This window comes from Centruroides sculpturatus, unplaced genomic scaffold (assembly GCF_000671375.1).
Source record: "Centruroides sculpturatus isolate CEXI.00-Female unplaced genomic scaffold, Cexi_2.0 scaffold225, whole genome shotgun sequence".
Taxonomy (NCBI): domain Eukaryota; kingdom Metazoa; phylum Arthropoda; class Arachnida; order Scorpiones; family Buthidae; genus Centruroides; species Centruroides sculpturatus.
This window is the reverse complement of record NW_019384500.1, coordinates 157,333-180,125: the sequence shown is the minus strand read 5'-3', so window position 1 is coordinate 180,125 and position 22,793 is coordinate 157,333. Positions and strand designations below refer to the sequence as shown.

The 22,793-nt window shown below is 35.0% G+C and overlaps 1 protein-coding gene across 1 annotated transcript in view; it reads left to right on the top strand.

The window, feature by feature from the left end:
• LOC111622020 overlaps positions 1–22,793 on the top strand; it is a 51,565-nt gene that overhangs the window by 9,644 nt on the left and 19,128 nt on the right. The window contains exons 2-5 of the mRNA XM_023364320.1: positions 8,963–9,028; positions 13,133–13,297; positions 16,320–16,488; positions 19,875–20,009. Of these exons, the coding sequence (XP_023220088.1) occupies positions 8,973–9,028; positions 13,133–13,297; positions 16,320–16,488; positions 19,875–20,009 (525 nt within the window). The 5' untranslated portion in view covers positions 8,963–8,972. The remainder of the gene's footprint in view (positions 1–8,962; positions 9,029–13,132; positions 13,298–16,319; positions 16,489–19,874; positions 20,010–22,793) is intronic.

Genomic DNA, 22,793 nt, shown 5'->3' with positions numbered 1-22,793 from the left:
CACTGTGCTGTGTATCAGTGTTTGTTTTGGTACTGATTTGTCTGTAGAAAAGTTTTTCATTGTTTGTGAATAATTTATTTTGTTGTTTTCGTAGTGTACATGTTTTTTATCGTTTGAGTCTACGTGCTTTGGCTGCGAGTTTCTGTTTTAGTGTATCGATGTATTCTGTAATGTGTGTGTTGTGATGTTTATGTTCTGTGTGTGTTTTGATTTTCTTGAAAATGCTTTTGAGTTGTTTCTTTAATTTGGGTGTTATGTTGTTTTTAGTGTATTGTGTCAGCCTGCCTAATTGCTGTCTAATGTCATTTATTTGTGTTTNGATGGTACAAAATGGAACAATGTCATTGGACATGTAGAACCAATTGAAAATATGATATCTTAAAAAATTAAGATGTTATATTTTTTCTTAATGTTTACTCTAAGAAACTACCATTAACAGCCGAATGTCAAACGGTAATCTGCCAACGAATCAAATTTCGCAAAAAAACGGACCAAATATTTAAACTTCGGCATCCTCGAAAACCTCGTAAAACATATTTTGTGCTGCCGGTAATCTTGTGTTATGTAATTTTCCTATTCGAATGCCACTATACTGCTGGTCCGATAGGAAGAAGGGACTGTTACGGAAGAGAGTTAAAGTAAGTCGATAAAAAGTAGTGGTTGACCTCCATCCGGAAGAGAGAATGGTCAACGACTTCTAATTAATACTGATCTTCTATTAATATTTGAAAAGTGATCTGTGTTAGACAGGTTGTGATCGAATTTGCTAATTTTAAGTTCGAAAGACTTCGTATGACTTATTTAAATAAAAAAAAAAATTGTAAAAACGTGAGAATAATTGTTTTTATGTGATAATAGTGTTTATATTTTTACAACGATTGTATAAAGTACGTGGGAAGTATGTCCTCGTAAATATCGCATTTATAGAAAAATTATTGGGCTGCAATTTGAAAAAACTAGACCTAGAACTAGAAAAAGTGTTGTCCGCCTGTATGTCTGCCGTTCCTTAATTTCGAGAAAGGAGTTAGATATATGAAAGTCGAGACCAGATACTGAAAGCTTTGGGCAGGAGGACCACATTAACTATATACAAACTTCCGGTACAGAACGGAAGTCACGTTACTTCAATTCAAAATTTTCCACTGAACAGTTAGCTAACTGGCGCGACTCTATTGCTAACAGGAAAAATACGATGTACTGTACATTAGCAAGACACCACTAAAAGAATGAGAACATTGTGACGAAAAATTGCATCCCGGCTTTGTGACAATGCCACAATAAATAATCGCTCGTTAGAATTAGTTTGGTTTATTTGGATAGGGTAACGCGACACGGGAGCGATCTGCCGGGGATGCTTCCCAGGAAGAATTTTATGGAAAGGTGGCACCTATTTAGGTGTTACTAACGTGAAGGAAACACGGAAAACTCCATGTGGCCAGTCCATTCGCCACGTCTGAATCTACGACTAACTACCAGTGTTCGCTTGTTGTATCCACTTGGATACTGGAGGACGCTTATTATAATTAAGACAGTAATAAAATCAGAAAAAAAAATCCGACTTTGTTAGATGTGGAAAATTAAATACAGGATTTTCATAGGCTTAAACACTTTTGATTCCATGCAGGCAAATGCTATATGCTTGCAGTATATGATATAGTAAGTCTATTTCCCGCTATATGATTATCGTAGTAATTAAGTGAATATAATATATATTTTTTAAATTATATCCTTTTTTATAAGAATTATATTTAGTTTATTAATTTATTAAAGTTTTTACCAATAGATGGCGCTACGTATAAAGCCAGTAAATCCAATGTAAATAGAAATTAATTGATTTGTATCCAATTATCCAATCAATATTCAATATTTTGGGGCAGGATAGACATTATCTATGTCAGATGTATGTAAACGTAACTGCCGAGTTTCGTGGCAATCGGTCGAAAGGCCTGGGATCCTGTAGCAAACAAACAAAGGTGGCGTTTCTTAATGTAGCGAGTGTATAGTGAAAATGACATCACTAGAAGCTATCGCTACACGTCGCTGTATCATAGTTTAGAAACGCTTTCCGCTCGAGCGAAACATGGACGCCGTAATATATCCTTTAATTCCAGTTACAACCGTAAGTAGTGCTTTAGTTAAAGAACTACAATGTTTAAATAAAGATTGAACATTTATCTTTCCATAAATGTGAACAAAGTAAACAGATAGAAGATATATAATTATACAGTCGACCCCCTATAACACGGGTTCTTATAGTTCGGATTCCTATATGACGGCGAAAAAATTGCGACGGTATCCGTATTATATTATAATATTTGATTTCTATAACTGCAATGGTTATCTTACGTAAGGGTTTAACACACCAAATGACCAATCTAACACATTTTAAAAATTCTTTAAATTGTGTACAGTAGAGGAATAAAGAATTTTTAATATGTGTTATATTGATTACTCGGTGTGATAAACCCTTACCTAGCTAGGATAACCTTTGTAGTTATATAAATCAAATGCTATAATATAACAAACATTAAAACGAAAATCATATAAAGAGTTTGGTTATTTCAGCCTACCATTATTTCAGCCTTCATGTTTATCACGACACTCGGATGGTACAAAATGGAACAATGTCATTGGACATGTAGAACCAATTGAAAATATGATATCTTAAAAAATTAAGATGTTATATTTTTTCTTAATGTTTACTCTAAGAAACTACCATTAACAGCCGAATGTCAAACGGTAATCTGCCAACGAATCAAATTTCGCAAAAAAACGGACCAAATATTTAAACTTCGGCATCCTCGAAAACCTCGTAAAACATATTTTGTGCTGCCGGTAATCTTGTGTTATGTAATTTTCCTATTCGAATGCCACTATACTGCTGGTCCGATAGGAAGAAGGGACTGTTACGGAAGAGAGTTAAAGTAAGTCGATAAAAAGTAGTGGTTGACCTCCATCCGGAAGAGAGAATGGTCAACGACTTCTAATTAATACTGATCTTCTATTAATATTTGAAAAGTGATCTGTGTTAGACAGGTTGTGATCGAATTTGCTAATTTTAAGTTCGAAAGACTTCGTATGACTTATTTAAATAAAAAAAAAAATTGTAAAAACGTGAGAATAATTGTTTTTATGTGATAATAGTGTTTATATTTTTACAACGATTGTATAAAGTACGTGGGAAGTATGTCCTCGTAAATATCGCATTTATAGAAAAATTATTGGGCTGCAATTTGAAAAAACTAGACCTAGAACTAGAAAAAGTGTTGTCCGCCTGTATGTCTGCCGTTCCTTAATTTCGAGAAAGGAGTTAGATATATGAAAGTCGAGACCAGATACTGAAAGCTTTGGGCAGGAGGACCACATTAACTATATACAAACTTCCGGTACAGAACGGAAGTCACGTTACTTCAATTCAAAATTTTCCACTGAACAGTTAGCTAACTGGCGCGACTCTATTGCTAACAGGAAAAATACGATGTACTGTACATTAGCAAGACACCACTAAAAGAATGAGAACATTGTGACGAAAAATTGCATCCCGGCTTTGTGACAATGCCACAATAAATAATCGCTCGTTAGAATTAGTTTGGTTTATTTGGATAGGGTAACGCGACACGGGAGCGATCTGCCGGGGATGCTTCCCAGGAAGAATTTTATGGAAAGGTGGCACCTATTTAGGTGTTACTAACGTGAAGGAAACACGGAAAACTCCATGTGGCCAGTCCATTCGCCACGTCTGAATCTACGACTAACTACCAGTGTTCGCTTGTTGTATCCACTTGGATACTGGAGGACGCTTATTATAATTAAGACAGTAATAAAATCAGAAAAAAAAATCCGACTTTGTTAGATGTGGAAAATTAAATACAGGATTTTCATAGGCTTAAACACTTTTGATTCCATGCAGGCAAATGCTATATGCTTGCAGTATATGATATAGTAAGTCTATTTCCCGCTATATGATTATCGTAGTAATTAAGTGAATATAATATATATTTTTTAAATTATATCCTTTTTTATAAGAATTATATTTAGTTTATTAATTTATTAAAGTTTTTACCAATAGATGGCGCTACGTATAAAGCCAGTAAATCCAATGTAAATAGAAATTAATTGATTTGTATCCAATTATCCAATCAATATTCAATATTTTGGGGCAGGATAGACATTATCTATGTCAGATGTATGTAAACGTAACTGCCGAGTTTCGTGGCAATCGGTCGAAAGGCCTGGGATCCTGTAGCAAACAAACAAAGGTGGCGTTTCTTAATGTAGCGAGTGTATAGTGAAAATGACATCACTAGAAGCTATCGCTACACGTCGCTGTATCATAGTTTAGAAACGCTTTCCGCTCGAGCGAAACATGGACGCCGTAATATATCCTTTAATTCCAGTTACAACCGTAAGTAGTGCTTTAGTTAAAGAACTACAATGTTTAAATAAAGATTGAACATTTATCTTTCCATAAATGTGAACAAAGTAAACAGATAGAAGATATATAATTATACAGTCGACCCCCTATAACACGGGTTCTTATAGTTCGGATTCCTATATGACGGCGAAAAAATTGCGACGGTATCCGTACAAACATGGTAAAAAAACTCCTATAATTCGGTAAAACGTCATCGGGCAGCCGAACTACTTTTTGCCGTCCAGCGCCGGAGAGTTTAGGCGGGTAAATTGAGTTTACTATCGTCTGTACAGTATTATACATAAATTAGGTACTGTACATATCTATATCTATATATATATGGACATGTATGTCCCTATATTTCACTTTTCCGCCAAAACTACACATCGCACGTGAATGGTGTTTGTATGTGGTAGTAGCCCCAAGTCTCCATTCGTGCACCAGGGGGGTTGCGTCTCGATAGCTATAAGGGTGGGAGATATGAGGCTGAAAGTGGTTGAAAGTGACTTTCTATTTCGAATGTTTTGTTCGAATTAAATTCGAACATAAAATTCGAATATTGGTTCGATTATAGAACGATTGTAAACGTTCCAGAAACGTTGAAAAGAGTTCGTTTGACTTGACGTGAACAGGAGACGTCCAGAAATAGAATCGGGACCAGGTCTCTAGTCTGGCAACGGGGGACCTAATTCTTGCATTCTGTGAAAACGGGTAAGATTGGCTATAATGTAATTATCTTAATCTTCACTATCGTTACTTTTTAAAAACCCAGCGAACGGGTCCTTGCAGCTAGATTCTACATTACTTAGAAAAACAGTCTTTTATATATATAAAAAACTATATTACATACAAATGTACGAACAAATAAAAACCCAGCGAAGCGGGTCCTTGCAGCTAGTATAGATATAGATACAGTTGTCCCTTGATAGTCCGACGTTTTGTAATCCGACATGCTCAGTAGTCCGACGCACCTCCCGTCAAGGTCACCGTAGTCCTGTCCCCGTTACGTGTGTGCTTGCACAGAAGCATGTCGCTGTACTGTACATTTATTGGCTTCCATATTTCTTTTAATAAACATATTTTATTTAACCGAAATGGGTGTTTCATTTCCATATTAACCTAGGCAGCATTTTACTCATAAAACGTAGGAATATTGTAGGCTACTGCTAGCGAAACAATGCAAAATATGTAATCACTTTCGGTAATCCGGACACTTTTTTGTAATCCGACACCCCTTTGGTCCAATACCTGTCGGATTATCAAGGGACAACTGTATTTGAAGACAAGTTCGCCCATATAGGGATCACTATTTTTTGCTTTTGCGTTCTAGACAGTACATTTCCGGCGACCGACCTTCCTTTCTATGCTACTAGCCGCCAAAAAGTTTAAAAAAGTCCTTTTAAAAACACAAAAAGATATCCGATTAAAAAAACAAAGATTTTCTAAAATCAGAACTGGTGTTATACGAACGTCTTTCTAGAACGCCAAAGCAAAAAATGGGGATCCCTATATTGGCGAACTTGTCTTCAAATATTAAAAAATAAAAAGAACCATCGGACGAAAAAATTACGAATTATGACTGTAAAATATCGTCACCAGGGGAACCTTTTTAATCTACATTTTCCAGCGCTCTCTTCTCTGTGGATAAAAGGCCGAAACACCGCCGAGAAAGTACAGATGGTAAAAAGAAAGACGTTCGTATAACACCAGTTCTGATTTTAGAAAATCTTTGTGTTTTTAATCGGATATATTTTTGTGTTTTTAAAAAGACTTTTTAAAATTTTTTGGCGGCTAATAGCCTAGAAAGGAAGGTCGGTCGCCGGAAATGTACTGTCTAGAACGCAAAAGCAAAAAATGGTGATCCCTATATGGGCGAACTTGTCTTCAAATATTAAAAAAATTTTTTTTAATTTTCTTTAGGGGTACTCACCCCTTGTCCCTACCCTAGTTGCGCTACTCGACTCTTATCAAGAAAATACTATAGGTTGGTGCATGGATGATATATGGAGAGTATGGCACTTGATTTTAAACCAGAAGAATGATTTGAGAAAGTGCCGATGGGAGCTACGACTCCCATCGACACGAATGATTGCTACTTACATTTTATACTATTATCTCCATGTTGCCTATCACTCAGATATTTCCGTCGAGGACGTCATCAGGGTTTTTGAGAAGGAAGGAACTGGGAATTTTCCCCAGCTGGAAGAAAACTTAGGCGCTCTTAGTGGTTCCTACTTCCTATAAAATTAATATTATTTTTATTGACAGAAAATCAAATCCTTAAGACTGCTTTTTATTAATAAACATTCTTTGTGTTTTATTTATTCTAAAAAGCGGTAAAGAGGCTTTCTAAGAGGTGAAAAGGCCCAGTCTATCCCAGTGGCGTAGCGAACGTAACTGGCGCCCGGGGCACGACACTTTATTGGCACCCCCAGAAACACATATACTTTGTCTTGGAGATCATTTGGGCGCCCCTCTGCGAGTGGCGCCCGGTGCACGATACACCCCCTTGCACCCCGTCGCTACGCTACTGATCTATCCTCATATAAGTTCTGGACAGCCCGGGCATCATCCTTCTCGAGTCGAAAATGGCGACGGTCTTAAACAGACCACATTATATTTTTGTATCAAGGATCGATGTCGCCTCTCGCCCATTTGCGAAATAATGGGCTTTCGTCTCAGAATAGTAATAAATAAATAAATATACTAGACTATATACTTCAATAACAATTTAGTGTAATTATATTTTGAAGCAAATATCTCGTTTCTCCATTTTGCAAAAAAGTGAAGTCTGTAAGTGATGTAAAAATGTACAACTTTTGCTGTTATAGCAACTGGCATTTTCACATCCCACTTGCTAGAAATCCACCAATTCTAAATTCACGTACTGTACCCCTTCGTAAAATCCGGCAATTTCCGTTTCTTCTCTTTTAAAACAGACGATTTAAAGTCGAATCAACAATCGTACATTACAAAAACCTCAAAAATAAATAAAATAAATAAATAAAATAAAACTAAAACAACTAAAAGCAAATATAAAAATAAACACGTTCTAACGCAACTCTCGCCAATTTCTCCTGCCGAACAATCGAATGCCGCCCTATCGGAAGCAGTTGTTCCTAGAACGAAAACGAAGGGTGATAACAATAGCAGCTCTAAAACCATATTATCTAGTAACCATGGACCGAATTCTATAGGATCACTCCTTGATTCTAACATGCTTCTTATAAATTTTATGCAAAAATATACGATTTACGAAAATTTATACAAAACATACTTTTTTATTAGCTAGTATTAATTATTTCCTCAATAAGAATATTTAATCGTGTTCTGGATAATGACCAAGTGTAACTCCAACTGTTCCGTACTGTTTTGAATTTCATTTACTTTTTAAAAAAGTATTCAGGAAATGGAAGCCGTTGGGAAATTTTCTGGTTTGTTTTTAGTTTTTATTTTTATTTCTTTCTGTTCTGTGGGCACCAAGAGAATCTTTTTTAAAGTCCATTTTGAGTTCGGCCAAGCCAAAATGAAGACTCCAAGGTGGCGAGGGACCGGATGCCGATATATCAGAAACGAACTGCTCGTGAAAAATTCCTGGAGTTGATCGCTTGGATTTGATTCCAGGTTCCTGAGCGGTAGGGTGACGTTTGCCTTAGTTATATCATCAAGGAAGGGAAAAAAAATGTTCTCAACCTTGCAGGTTTTCTTTTATTCGTTGTTTTTTTTACACCATGTTCTGAATTTGTTACTCTAAAGGTTAGCAATTCTTTGGCAGTCCTAAATTCAACCATTACGCAAAGTATACATTTTATGCATTTTGGTCGCACTACTCATTGCCTTAGTTAATCTCGACTCACTTATAATTGACTTATTGTTTACTTTTTCCTCTCTGTGGGCATTAAGGTGACTTTATCAGGCCCATCATGGGTTCAGCAATGCTCAAAATGGGGCTGGGTAGTAAGGGACGGGGTCCGACATATCTGACATATCTGGGAGAGTTCCCTATTTGGTATTTTTCGCCCGCATAAAATTGATTTCGGTTTTCCCAAAAAGGCAGACTGCCTTTACCGGCTCTGTCATCCAAAGGAACTGCATTATATATTTTTTTATATCTCTCGCTCTACACATGCATTGAAAGAAATCACTCTGGGAGAGAGCGAAGTCCGCGCAGAAGGCAAGATCACGCAGAGAATCGAAAAGTAGACGCCAACCCGAATCTGGTCGAAACAATTTATTGCAGAAAATTGCTTTTCCTGAGTAGCCAATGGTTCAAATATAAAAATGGCGACAACCAGATGACCGAGCGGTTAAGGTGTTAGCCTACCGCTCTGGAAAATCCGGACGGATCGAAAAATCCTAGTAATTTTTCGGGGATGATCCGTCCCTATTATGTGGGTACCATATCCATCACCCGGCTGTCCCATTGTGGGCTTGGTCGAACCACGATGGGCTTGATAAAGAAGTCCTTTTAATATATATAATGAGATTATATATAATAATTAAGTTTGGTATGTTTCTTAATTATTTCGAATTTTTATTATTTTACAGAATCTTCGTCATGTCGGAGGTTATTTCCGCTGATTTCGAAGGAATCGGAGGAGAATTTAATCGTCAGTAAGTGATTTATTTTTATATTGGCATTAAGGATTTTAGGCATTAGATAAAAATATGACTTCAATAGAGGACTCAGCTCGCTTCGATCTCTTTCCCGGTAAACTATTAGAGTTGGATCGACCGATAAGAAACATAGCTCGGCATCGGATGTGTTTAGTCTATTCATCTTGCTGAATTCGAGACTAAAAGTCATGTGATTGTTTGAAAACGCGTTTTACACTGGTTTCTAATCTATAAGATATGCATTTCATTATTGATGTTCTGATGACTTTGAGTTTGGCCGTTCTCATATAATGAAGTCATATTGTCAGAGAACGAACTAATTTACGGAGAACAGCGCTAAACTTTTTGAAAAAAAAATTCATTTTATACTAGATGGTTAGACTACTGCCAAACTTTTCTTTTGTTGGGTATACAGTGGTTAACTTGAACGGGGATAAGTGGAAGTCGCGTTTACTCGAAGTCATTTTCTTTTCCCGATCGTCTAACATGTAAAATCAAACTGCTTAACTCGCATTCGGTTTTGATTCAGTATTTTCATAAACTTTCCGAAATTTTAGCTTAAATAAAATAATTAACGTCTATCTAGCGAATAAACTAATCAGAAATTTTCTATAAAACGCGGGAACCACGTACAATTAAAAATGAACATCGTGCAGGTTTTGGCGGGGTGCTTCCAGACAGCGTGTGTGACTTTGATATTGCAACTGCCATTCGAACCTGCTTTTTTCGAACTTCTTTTTGTTTTATTTGATTTTAGATGGATGTTACGACTAGGTGACGTAATAAATAATGCATTTTTGATAAATTAATTTTAAAAAACAGTAATCTGATTCTGTGTAGAAATTTTAACCTATGCGACAAAATTTTAAAAATATAACAATAGTAAAGAATGCTATGTTTGTTATAAAAATTTAAGGAAATAGGTCGATTCTAGGCGCAAAATATCGCAATTAAAAGAAATATTTACTAAGCACTTAGGAGTGAACGGATCATCCATTCGGGAAAACATTTCTCAGTAGCTTATTTAATTAACCATTTGGTTTAACATTTTCGAGTTTTTGCACAACACCGAGAGGTTTAGATTGACACGTCGATTCTATATAATGAGGTCCACGGAAAAATCGTATGGAAGTTTATTATGAGTCACCGAAAAACCGATGCACAAAATTTTGATTTTTAGCTTAACTTCTGTAACTCGAAACTTTTAACACGAAGTCCGAATTTTTTTTTTCTCTGACCGATTCTAGTTAATTAGGTTCCACTATATCGTATACAGGGCCGTGTTCAGTAACGCAGAATTCCTGTTAAGTCTAGTTATGCTGCAATGCTGAACTCGTTTCTAACTACTGCTTGACTCCTCCCACCACTAGCTTCTTTTATGTCTTCTTAGCTCCGCCCACTAAGCCACTCAGAATTCTAACTTAGGTGTTCTGCGTTACTGAACATGACCCAGTATTTGGTGTAAAAGTTATGCGAACTCGTGACTAATGCTAATCTTAATTTTAATAAAGATATAAAGCAGCATAAATGAAAATGAAAAATAATACCCAGTACAAACGAATAATTATCGATTGCCATCTCTTTTTACTTGCTATAAACACCTATAATCGGAGTCGTTGAGAGTGAATTGGAGATTTTCCTCGGGGCCGTTGTGATTTCAAACCCCCTATGAAATCAATATTATACTAACAGAAAATAAAATGTTTAAGACTGCTTTTTATTAATAAAGAAACATTCCATATATTTCATTTGTTCAAAAATGAATGGCTATAGTACCCGGGCTCCATACAAGCTCTTGACAGCTGTCTGGGATCCAAATTTGCTAACTAATAAATGTAGATCGATTCCCAAAATATTATAAGACAAAGAAAAATTTTACGGAACAATCTATTGACATCATTTTCGAAACGGTAGGCTATGTAGTTGTCGCGGGTTAGCATGAAGTTTAGCACCCCAAATGCTTTTGGATTTTTCAAGAAAACTATTGCATTTGAAACGAAAATTTTTACGGAACAATCGAATGATACAAGTTTTTAATTGCCACAGACACGTAGGAGCCAACTTTACGAGCTTTACAAAAATTTGTGTGTACGTGAGTGCGTGCGTGCGTGCATTTGAGTGAGTGTATTCTTTCTTTCTTTTTTAGAATATCCATTAAGAGCCGTTAGAATCGTCAATAATTGTACATTGGAATAGTTCCTGAAAAAATTTGTTTGTTTGTTAAAAAAAAAAAAAAAAACATTCTTTACTTATTTACGCATTTTGTTGTTTTTGTATTATTACAAATAAATATATTTTTTCTACATTATAATTGCTTCATACTCATTTACCAATAACTTACTACTAATCTTCCACGTGTGAAAATATGTTTTATGGAATCAATTTTATATTTAATCTGAGAATATGATGAGATGGTTATGCTTATAGAATCAAGGATATACTCTATAAATTTTTAATACCTTTCTAAAAGAATATCGCGATATCTGGAGCTGTATTCTGGTCACCGTCTCTGGTCTCTCATCTCTCACAAGCCGGTCGCTGATTGGCTAATCATTTGGATTAGCCAATCAGCTACCGGCTTGCGAGAGACGAGAGACCAGAGACGGTGACCAGAATATGGCCCCTGTTATTTTCTTGTGAAAGGAAACTATGTACAGATGAAATTGCATAATGAATTTAGATGTATAAAACAATATTTCACCACTGAAAGGAATAGGAATATTTTGGCCGTGGAAGTCGCGTTTACTCGAAATAGTTAATAGAAAACGTTATATGAAGGTAAAACATAAAAACCGTCTGTATTAAGGAATTAATTAGAATTTCCTTTTCAAAATATTTGTATAAATTACATTTCATTGATATTATACAATTCAATTGTTTGCAAGCCATTCTTGATTGAAAAAATATTTAATGTACTGTACTGTACTTTGACACTTTTGAAAATCCATAACTTTTATTATTGTATTTAACTTTATAAGTTTTCAACCTTATGGTTTTAGCACATATTTGTCACAAATGGAATTGGATTTTGTTCGTAATATATCTAAATCAAAATTTTGGTCTTTTTGTTATAAATACGCAAGTCAAAAATTATTTTAAGTAGATATAAATAAATATATTATATATTTATGTGGTATATATACTATTCAAATAAATATCTATATAAATAAAAATGTAATGTTCGTTTGTTTCTAATAGCTAATCTCCGAAAGTTCTTCACCGATTGCTTTGAAATTTTCACACAACATTCCATTTGAATACGGGTGTTTTTATATAATTTAGATGTCGAAATTCCACCCTGCGGGGAGAGGGACAGGATTAAAGCTTAGTTCACACTGAGCGAATGTGAACAGCGATTTTTATTCGCTTAGCGAAATTGACCCTACAACCAAAAGCGAAAAGCGACTGCGAATTTTAAGCAGCCAATTATTTGCAAGCAAGTGAAAACGTCATCTCGAAAAACAAAATGGCCGATTCTGATATTCCGCCGTTAACCACATTTGTTTATTTATTGAGAAAGAAAAATAAGTCAAAAAGAAAACGATGTTGGGTGAGAGAAATATTAAAATCCGTAATTACAACATATAATCTATTGCGTGAGAAAGTTTCTGTAGCCATCTTGAAAACAACAAGAACCACGTGACAACTAGCGGGAATACGATTGGTGCGAAATTTTTTCGCTAGCGAAAAAGCTCGACAGTTCCGAACTTCGAAGCGATTCGCGAAATCGTAAAATTCGCCGGAAACGACGTCATGTCTGACGTGTTATTCGCTCTGTTTTTCGCTTTCGCTAGCGAATCGCGCTCAGTAAGGAACTCGGCTTCTCTTATACTATTTTAGATGAGGTGTTTTGCGTTTTTGATTGCGTTTTAATAGGGTACGTCAAGAAAATGTACACTAAGAAGGAATTTTTCGAAATTCCTCCCGCGGGGAAGTGTTATACATTTATAATAGATACATTTTGAGCCACAGCAACGCGTGGTCGAGTCTGCTAGTATTACATAAACATAGATGGAAAGCTATATAACTTGTCATGTATATTTATGTTTTAATTTTTTATTGTTTATTTTTCTTAGAATAAAATTACAAAGTTTATTACAGACGTAAGGATAATTCTGACTATTGTGAAAAAATAGAGGAACTGAAATATTTTAATAAAAAATTACAAGAAGAAAACGAAAGACTTTCGTTACAAATTAGTCATGCAGATGATAGCCAAAATGTAATAGCTAAAGAAAATGAATTATTAAAAAGAAAGATCGAAAGGTATGTATAAATGATCTTATAATTATTGATGTGCACACTATTGAATTAAACGTTGTAGCGTGTGAAACGTTAAAATTGCAAGTACTGTACATAAAGTAAATTAAGCACTTCTGTTTTTGCATTTTCAATCTGTAAATATAGCAGTTGAAGAGAGAAACTACGCTAGATTCAGTTATGTTAAACGTCACTATTTTAAATGAAATTACTATGAAAGTATCAATTAAAAAATGGGGACTGAGAGAACTGGAGAACGATTCATTTTATTCATAAAATATGAGAGAGCAAGAGGGAGAGAGCGCTAGCGAGAGAGTTTTAGTGGCAAGTAGCCACTAAAACTCTCTCGCAGTGCACCATGGACTAAAGAAGGTGCCATTTTATACTTTTATCGTAGTAAGCATTGAGGTAGATATAAAAGGAGTCCAGGAAGCTGAAGCGAGGGCATCGCGATTAAGATCATCTCGTTTTCTACCAAACCAGATATTATAAAAGTTCAGTAAATGAACTAAGTACAGTCGACCCCCCTACAACACGGTAGATACGTTCCGGTTTTTATAAATCCATTTTCTACGAGTCCAGCCAATCACAGCCCCGGCACGTATGCAGTTTACGGACTACGGCTGTTTGAAAGGTTTTCTTCCATAAAATTAATCGATTCTAGACTAATTCGACTCAACGTTTCCAAAATACGTATAATTTTTTGGGAATAATCTATATAAACTATGCTATAAACAAAAAATTGTAGGATTACTTACCAAGTGTGCACCGTTCGACCGCGCCATTGCTTAAGCTTGTTTTTGTCGTGGAGCTTGTCATCGAATGGCGCTCGCGTGCTTCCTGATAAATTATTTTTTCTGCGAAAAATTCGCTGAACTTTGGAGACATCATTAATATAAATATAATTTTTATGGACGTTAAATAATAAATGGTTTTTAGTAGGTCCGCTGCTCGTTTAAACTCAACGGTTTGTACTGTACAATATCCGCTATTGGTTTAGATTCGACCAATCCTGTCGCGACACGAGTCTCGGCGATGACATTTTACCGAATTATAGGAGATTTTTAAGCATGTTTTTACGAATACTGTCGCAATTTTATCGCCATGATATAGGAATCCGAACTATAGGAACCCGTGTTATAGGGGGGTCGACTGTACTGTACATCAGTGCTCGTAGGATCGTTTAGTAAAAGAACTGGTTTCGATGTACAGCGTTCAGGAGAAAAACCAGTTGTTTCCAATGTCAACAGTGCAGTGTTTAGTTAGACTCAGTTTTCCATCAGTGCAACATATGGTTCTCCCACATGTTATCAATTCATGAGTGCATTCTTTACTTTCGGATGAAAAAAATTATTGAAAACTGTACGAATGTTATATAAATAATGTATAATATTTGCCGGAATACTATCGGTCTTATAAGAGTTGTTTTCCGACATCTTGAAAACACGCACTAATCGGTCAATAATTCTTTGCTATATTATGTCATTTCCTGTGCAATGGAAAAACTGGTACTACCAATTTTATTTATTGAACTTGTCTGTTGTAACGTTGGTATAACCATTGACGTCAAATATTAATTCTTTGTTTCGTTTTTGTTCGCATTCAGCAGTGATTATACCTGAGTATTAATTACATTTGACTTATTTTATTCGAATTACTATTATATTTTCTTATAAAGTTTATATATTTTTATAATTTGCTATAAACTATAAAATCATGCCTTCTTAAAAGATGATAAATAATAGAGAGCATATAAAGTTGAGATTGAGAATATGAGCTTCATGGTTGATTTTATGCAAGTAGTCAATCAGTAAATATTCTGTAACTGACACATTCATTCACCAAGTAGATTTAATCGATGCGACGACTGGTTGGCTGAAACGGTTAGTGTCAGCCTACCGCTCTGGTGACCTGGAAACGAATTCGGACGAATCGAACAAACTTCAGGAATTTTTCGGGAGTTGGTCGATGCTCGCCACGATTCTTCATCCAGTTGTCTCCTTTGCGGACCTAGCCAGGTATGGATTTGAAAAAGGCCTTCTTAAGTGTCTCAGGATGGAAATAGTTAAAATTGAAAAAGTTCTTGCCAGCAGCTTAAAAAAAAAACATTACAATATTACAATAGAGTATATTGTTACAATAATAATTATTTTTACGTTTGTAATTATTTTACATATATTTCTTTCATATTAACATTTTGTTAATGAAGTTTTTAGGAATTAGCATTAGATTACTTTGTTGTCTTTTCACCCTGCTGGAACTATTAAAATTCTTGAAATATTAGTCTTTACAGCACCACATACATCACATTACAGAAAATTGCCATACTAAACAAATGTTACAGTCAGGAAATTCTTAAACACGGAGAATACGTAAAAATAATAGCTTGTTCTGTATCTGTGACTTGACCATGATCCGGCATAGTGCTAGACACCGTTATATAGGCTATGTCGTGTAGGATATACTCTACCAGCAGGGTCCCCGTAAGGGTGCATGTCATCAGCAGAATAATATTTTGTCATCCCCAATCAAAATAAAACAATGTTTCAATAAACATCTTACACAAGTAAAACAAATAATTTATTTCAATATAATAATGTTATGAACATAAAGAAAAAGGTATACAATATATTTCTCTTTGTATCATAATATCTTGTATTGAAGTGTATCAAAGGATGGTAAGGTTGAGTCATCGCATCACCCGACTTATCCTTACGGATGGTGTGCACCTGTTTTTCAATTCTTTCAAAGAGAAGAAATAGATATAAATAAGTATTTATTTTTTATCCGATAAGTATAACGTTTATATAAAATTGAAGTTAGTATAAAAATAAAACATGCCACATATATAATAGGCTATATATTAATTTTCGATTTTTGCCGCCCTTCTGAACCTGCCACCCTAGACAAAGCCTGAGTTGCATAATGCGTTATGGCGTACCTGTCATAAATATCGTAATAACAGTTTGCTAAATGCTAATAATTATTTTCTAAGATTATGGATGATTAAGATTATTTATAATTACAGCACACATTTACTCGATTTAAATATCAAGGAACTTCAGTCTGATTATGATGATATGAAGGAATTACTTCAAGTAATAAAGGAAGAGAATAACGAATTAAAGTTAAATTTCTCGGAAAGTGAGAAAGAACGAATATTTTTTAAAATGGAATCGGAAAAATTTCAAAAAAAGGTAATCTTTCAAATGTTATTTTATATTTTACAATTATTTGTTTTAAGTTTTACAAACGACATTTTCGACAAATGTTCAGCTTGTTGAATTTCAACACAAACTGTCACTGAAATGTTAGCTTCTTAAAATATTGATAGTTTTTATATTGTATGTATAAATGTATCATCATCGTGTTTTCACACCTTTTAAAGTCTTTTTTCAAAGTTCAAATCTTAACTGAATTAAATTTTTGTAGCTCATCGAGATGATATTTGTTCATCTCAACCATTGCGGTTCACTGTGAAATCATATTTTGGAATTATTTTGATAATTTAAAAATCTTTCGTTTAACTAAACTAAAATGTATAATTAAATTGAAAAGATAAAGGTAGTTTCAAAATAATATTCTACTATAGATTCAATTCCAAATTGTTCAACTTTTCTGGAAGCTATTTTAATAAATCTGGTATATTTTTGTGAATTAAGGTTTTACACTCCTTGAAGTAAAATTGCAACACCAAGAAGAAATGGACATAAATTGCATGCAAAATACAGGCCTGGAAAAGGTAACTGACTTATGAAAATGTTTAAGTATTCGTACGCATCTGGTCATGTGGTACTCAGTTTCGGGTTAGAAAGACCAGCAGCTGGCTCAGGCTATAAATGCTATCAGCGACGGATCGCGGCAGCCGAAAAAGTGTAGAAAATGCCTTAGAGACGACAGGGAGCTGAATACCATCAGTTGACGGCTGAGGAACGAGACAGTGTCCTGGAGCTGCGCGACCTCGGTTTGTCGATGCTGGCGGTTGTCACGCGTGTTGGACACGACGTGAGTACCGCAGTGATATGTGGTACGATAGACGCGGGAACACCTGCAAACACGCTGAAAAGGGGATGGATCGCACCGGCGCACGACAGATCCCATAGACCGGCAGATTCGCTGAACGGCCCGTCGGGACCCGTTCTCCACGTGACATCCGAAGCTGCCTGTCGCCATCAACGGGTGCATCTATGTCCATCCAAACCATTCGCAACAGGTTGCATGAAGTCGGGCTGCATACACGGCAATCAGCAACGGGAGGGCTATTACCGCTCGGCACAAAACTGCACGTCTGGAGTTGTGTCGTCGTCATCGCAACTGGACCACTGAATGGCATTGGGCATTGTTTACGGATGTATTCCACTTCTGTCTGTGGAGGAATGATGTCCATGGACGGGTGTGGCGGTATCCCGATGAATGCTACATGCTAGTTTTAGCCGAGTGTCACACCAGTCCCACACTGAACATCATGATTTGGGGAGGTATCATGTTCGATCAGCGGACAGTCCTCGTGCACATTTCACGTATTTTGACAGAAGACCAGTACATCACACGAATTGTGGACCCGTGGTTCGGCCACTGGTACAGGCCGCACACGGTTTTCCAGCAAAAAAAAAAAAAAAATGCCCGACCGCACATTGCACGGAGAACTCTCACCAGTCTGAATGGAATTCGCATCCTTCCCTGGCCGGATCTCTCTCCCATCGAACACCTATGGTACCTCTTCTGACGTGAGATGCACCAGGGGTGACCACCATCACATATTGTAGACAACTTGTGCGCCGCAGTGAATGTAGCTTGGCAAGAGTTGCCATTACTCGCCTCATTGATAGTATGTCTCGCCGTATAGCGGCCTGTATAGTTGTCCTTGGGAGCCTTATTCGTTACTGAATAAACAAGTGTCTATTGCATATATTTGCTTCTCTCTCACTTATACCGGTTCCTTAATGTGCATGTGCCTACATTCCTTCATGGTGTTGCAATTTCACTTTTGAGGAGTTTATTTATTTTTATTATACTTTAATAACAGAAATACCATTTAATACATTTAAAAAATCGTGATCAAACGAGTTGTAATTCCTAGTTTAAGTGTCTATGCTATGGCTAAAGTCTCTAAAGTCCGTGAATAAGAAAAAGCCATGATTAACTGGTTAATGCTGATTTTTTCAAGTGTTTTAGTTAAAGCAAGTAACAAATTATTAATTTTTAACTTTAACTTTATTCGTATAAAGTACTTTTTCTCCAAGTTATAAGCAGATATAGCTGGCATTATTCAAAAACACGTGGATAAATCAAGAGCAAAACTTAAAATTATATAGATATTCACTCCATTTTGAACAAGCAAGGAGAAAATGTAAGGTTTTATTTTATCCGGATAATCTGCAATCTTTCCGATGCAGGATAGACGAATAAGGAAGGAATTTTGTTTTTTAATTAAATCAACTAGAATTTATTATTACTATATTACATTAAATTGATGTGAACAAAACGTTGCCAGTTATTTCATCAAATTATCGTCATATGTAGCTAAAGATTCGTAGCTTTAAAGTAACAATAAAAAGCACTTTGATTTGGAGACATGTAGATTATAGTACATAGATATTGAATGGCGTTAAATATTATCGTAATAAATATAATTTATAAAAAAGAGAAAATTCCTGGTGAAGTTTTTAATGCTTTTGCATTTTTTGCGACATTAACACTATTTTTTTTATTGATATTGCAGATTGTTTTTACCTGATATTGAGTGTGTTCAAAAGAATTTTTTAAGATATATATTTTTGTGTTTATCCTCAGTTATATTTATTAGTATAATGTTGACCTAGAGTTTACTAGTGTTTTTTCAAAGACATTTATCATAAACATTAAAATTTTCGAGATGAAAAATTGTTGTCATCGCTAATTGCTTGAAATCTGACGATAAATTTTCAGACCTGGCAACATTGCCCTTTCCCATGTTTTTGGATGATATCAGCGTTTACTGCTTATGACTTAGATAAAGCGTTCTTTAATTAATCGGATAAAGTTCAAAATAGATTGATTCCTACTTTAACCGAAAGATAAAGTTAGCATTAACCATAATATTTAGATTAAATTAAGGAAAGCACTAGTTTCAATATAAAAATGACAATCGTGGGTTTTTCATTTGTTACATTTCCCAGATATATAATTTTAGTGGGAATAAAGCAATTCTACTGTCACCATTATCGAATCGGGATTACCATCTATGTTATAGACTCTATAATATAGAGTTTAGACGATGTTTAAATTGTAACTGACATTTTCATAATAATTTTACTTATTTTATTAAGAGATTTTACCCAAAATCATTCGAGACCAATAAAACAGTGCTTTATTCTTCCATTTTTCTCCATTAAGCTAGTTCCAAATATAATCTAAAGAAATCAGAGAAGCTATATATATTCTATTCTAAACTATTTCAAAATGGAAAAGTATATTTATAAATTCTCACTTTGTGTAGGCTACATATATTGTTGATAGCTAGCTTTTAAAAATTGTATAGTTTTACTTATTGCTGAAATATGTTAAAAATAACATGTTCTAAAATTTGATTTATTTAAATTAGTTACAACAGGCGGAAGAATATGCTAAATATTTAAAGGAAGAAAAAGAACGATTACTTTTTATAATTGCTGAACAAGAAAAATTTCTCTCAGAAGCTAAAGATTCCAAATTAAAATTGAAAGAAGAAATAAAAATGGTAATTTTGTATTCTAATCATTATAATATAATGTAATAAGACTATAATATAAGGAAAAAATCATTAATATCTTTGGGATAAACTTAACTGATTTCTAGTTTTCTCCCCGACCTGTGGCATGAACGTGGTGCACTCTGGTGGCGAAAAAATAAATACTTTTTTCGCCGTTATTTGAATCGAATAGCTGAGCCTATAGTATTTAGGTGACCGTAAAAATTGTAAGTGGAAACAGGGCCATTAGATAGACTGGTCACTGCATTCCTTGCTTCTAATGGTTAGGGAAATTGCTCCTGATTGAGGACGCCATTGGCTGCGTTCAGCTAGAGATCCTATAATCAGAGTGGTCATACGGATTGCTGCTAACGTGTTTTTTCCAAACTGCTTATTTAGCCGCAATCACATATTATACTTAGTTGGGAAATGGAAATTCGGGCAGAAGAAAATAAATATCGTTTTCGATTTTTAGAATTAATCTTTACGATTATTATTTGTTCATTTAATATACTATTTAATAATTTTTAGAATTTGTTTATGATGAACATTTATCCGACGCGACGAGTGACGAGCCAATTCTTTCTTTTAACGTTAATAATTAAAGTTGTTTTATGTTATGCTCTAAAAATAGATTAAATAAACGTGATAACTTTATACGAAACGTCTCCGAGAACGAAAGTATATACTGTATNCGTTTGTTTCTAATAGCTAATCTCCGAAAGTTCTTCACCGATTGCTTTGAAATTTTCACACAACATTCCATTTGAATACGGGTGTTTTTATATAATTTAGATGTCGAAATTCCACCCTGCGGGGAGAGGGACAGGATTAAAGCTTAGTTCACACTGAGCGAATAGCGAAAGCGAATGTGAACAGCGATTTTTATTCGCTTAGCGAAATTGACCCTACAACCAAAAGCGAAAAGCGACTGCGAATTTTAAGCAGCCAATTATTTGCAAGCAAGTGAAAACGTCATCTCGAAAAACAAAATGGCCGATTCTGATATTCCGCCGTTAACCACATTTGTTTATTTATTGAGAAAGAAAAATAAGTCAAAAAGAAAACGATGTTGGGTGAGAGAAATATTAAAATCCGTAATTACAACATATAATCTATTGCGTGAGAAAGTTTCTGTAGCCATCTTGAAAACAACAAGAACCACGTGACAACTAGCGGGAATACGATTGGTGCGAAATTTTTTCGCTAGCGAAAAAGCTCGACAGTTCCGAACTTCGAAGCGATTCGCGAAATCGTAAAATTCGCCGGAAACGACGTCATGTCTGACGTGTTATTCGCTCTGTTTTTCGCTTTCGCTACCGAATCCCGCTCAGTAAGGAACTCGGCTTCTCTTATACTATTTTAGATGAGGTGTTTTGCGTTTTTGATTGCGTTTTAATAGGGTACGTCAAGAAAATGTACACTAAGAAGGAATTTTTCGAAATTCCTCCCGCGGGGAAGTGTTATACATTTATAATAGATACATTTTGAGCCACAGCAACGCGTGGTCGAGTCTGCTAGTATTACATAAACATAGATGGAAAGCTATATAACTTGTCATGTATATTTATGTTTTAATTTTTTATTGTTTATTTTTCTTAGAATAAAATTACAAAGTTTATTACAGACGTAAGGATAATTCTGACTATTGTGAAAAAATAGAGGAACTGAAATATTTTAATAAAAAATTACAAGAAGAAAACGAAAGACTTTCGTTACAAATTAGTCATGCAGATGATAGCCAAAATGTAATAGCTAAAGAAAATGAATTATTAAAAAGAAAGATCGAAAGGTATGTATAAATGATCTTATAATTATTGATGTGCACACTATTGAATTAAACGTTGTAGCGTGTGAAACGTTAAAATTGCAAGTACTGTACATAAAGTAAATTAAGCACTTCTGTTTTTGCATTTTCAATCTGTAAATATAGCAGTTGAAGAGAGAAACTACGCTAGATTCAGTTATGTTAAACGTCACTATTTTAAATGAAATTACTATGAAAGTATCAATTAAAAAATGGGGACTGAGAGAACTGGAGAACGATTCATTTTATTCATAAAATATGAGAGAGCAAGAGGGAGAGAGCGCTAGCGAGAGAGTTTTAGTGGCAAGTAGCCACTAAAACTCTCTCGCAGTGCACCATGGACTAAAGAAGGTGCCATTTTATACTTTTATCGTAGTAAGCATTGAGGTAGATATAAAAGGAGTCCAGGAAGCTGAAGCGAGGGCATCGCGATTAAGATCATCTCGTTTTCTACCAAACCAGATATTATAAAAGTTCAGTAAATGAACTAAGTACAGTCGACCCCCCTACAACACGGTAGATACGTTCCGGTTTTTATAAATCCATTTTCTACGAGTCCAGCCAATCACAGCCCCGGCACGTATGCAGTTTACGGACTACGGCTGTTTGAAAGGTTTTCTTCCATAAAATTAATCGATTCTAGACTAATTCGACTCAACGTTTCCAAAATACGTATAATTTTTTGGGAATAATCTATATAAACTATGCTATAAACAAAAAATTGTAGGATTACTTACCAAGTGTGCACCGTTCGACCGCGCCATTGCTTAAGCTTGTTTTTGTCGTGGAGCTTGTCATCGAATGGCGCTCGCGTGCTTCCTGATAAATTATTTTTTTTGCGAAAAATTCGCTGAACTTTGGAGACATCATTAATATAAATATAATTTTTATGGACGTTAAATAATAAATGGTTTTTAGTAGGTCCGCTGCTCGTTTAAACTCAACGGTTTGTGCAATATCCGCTATTGGTCTAGATTCGACCAATC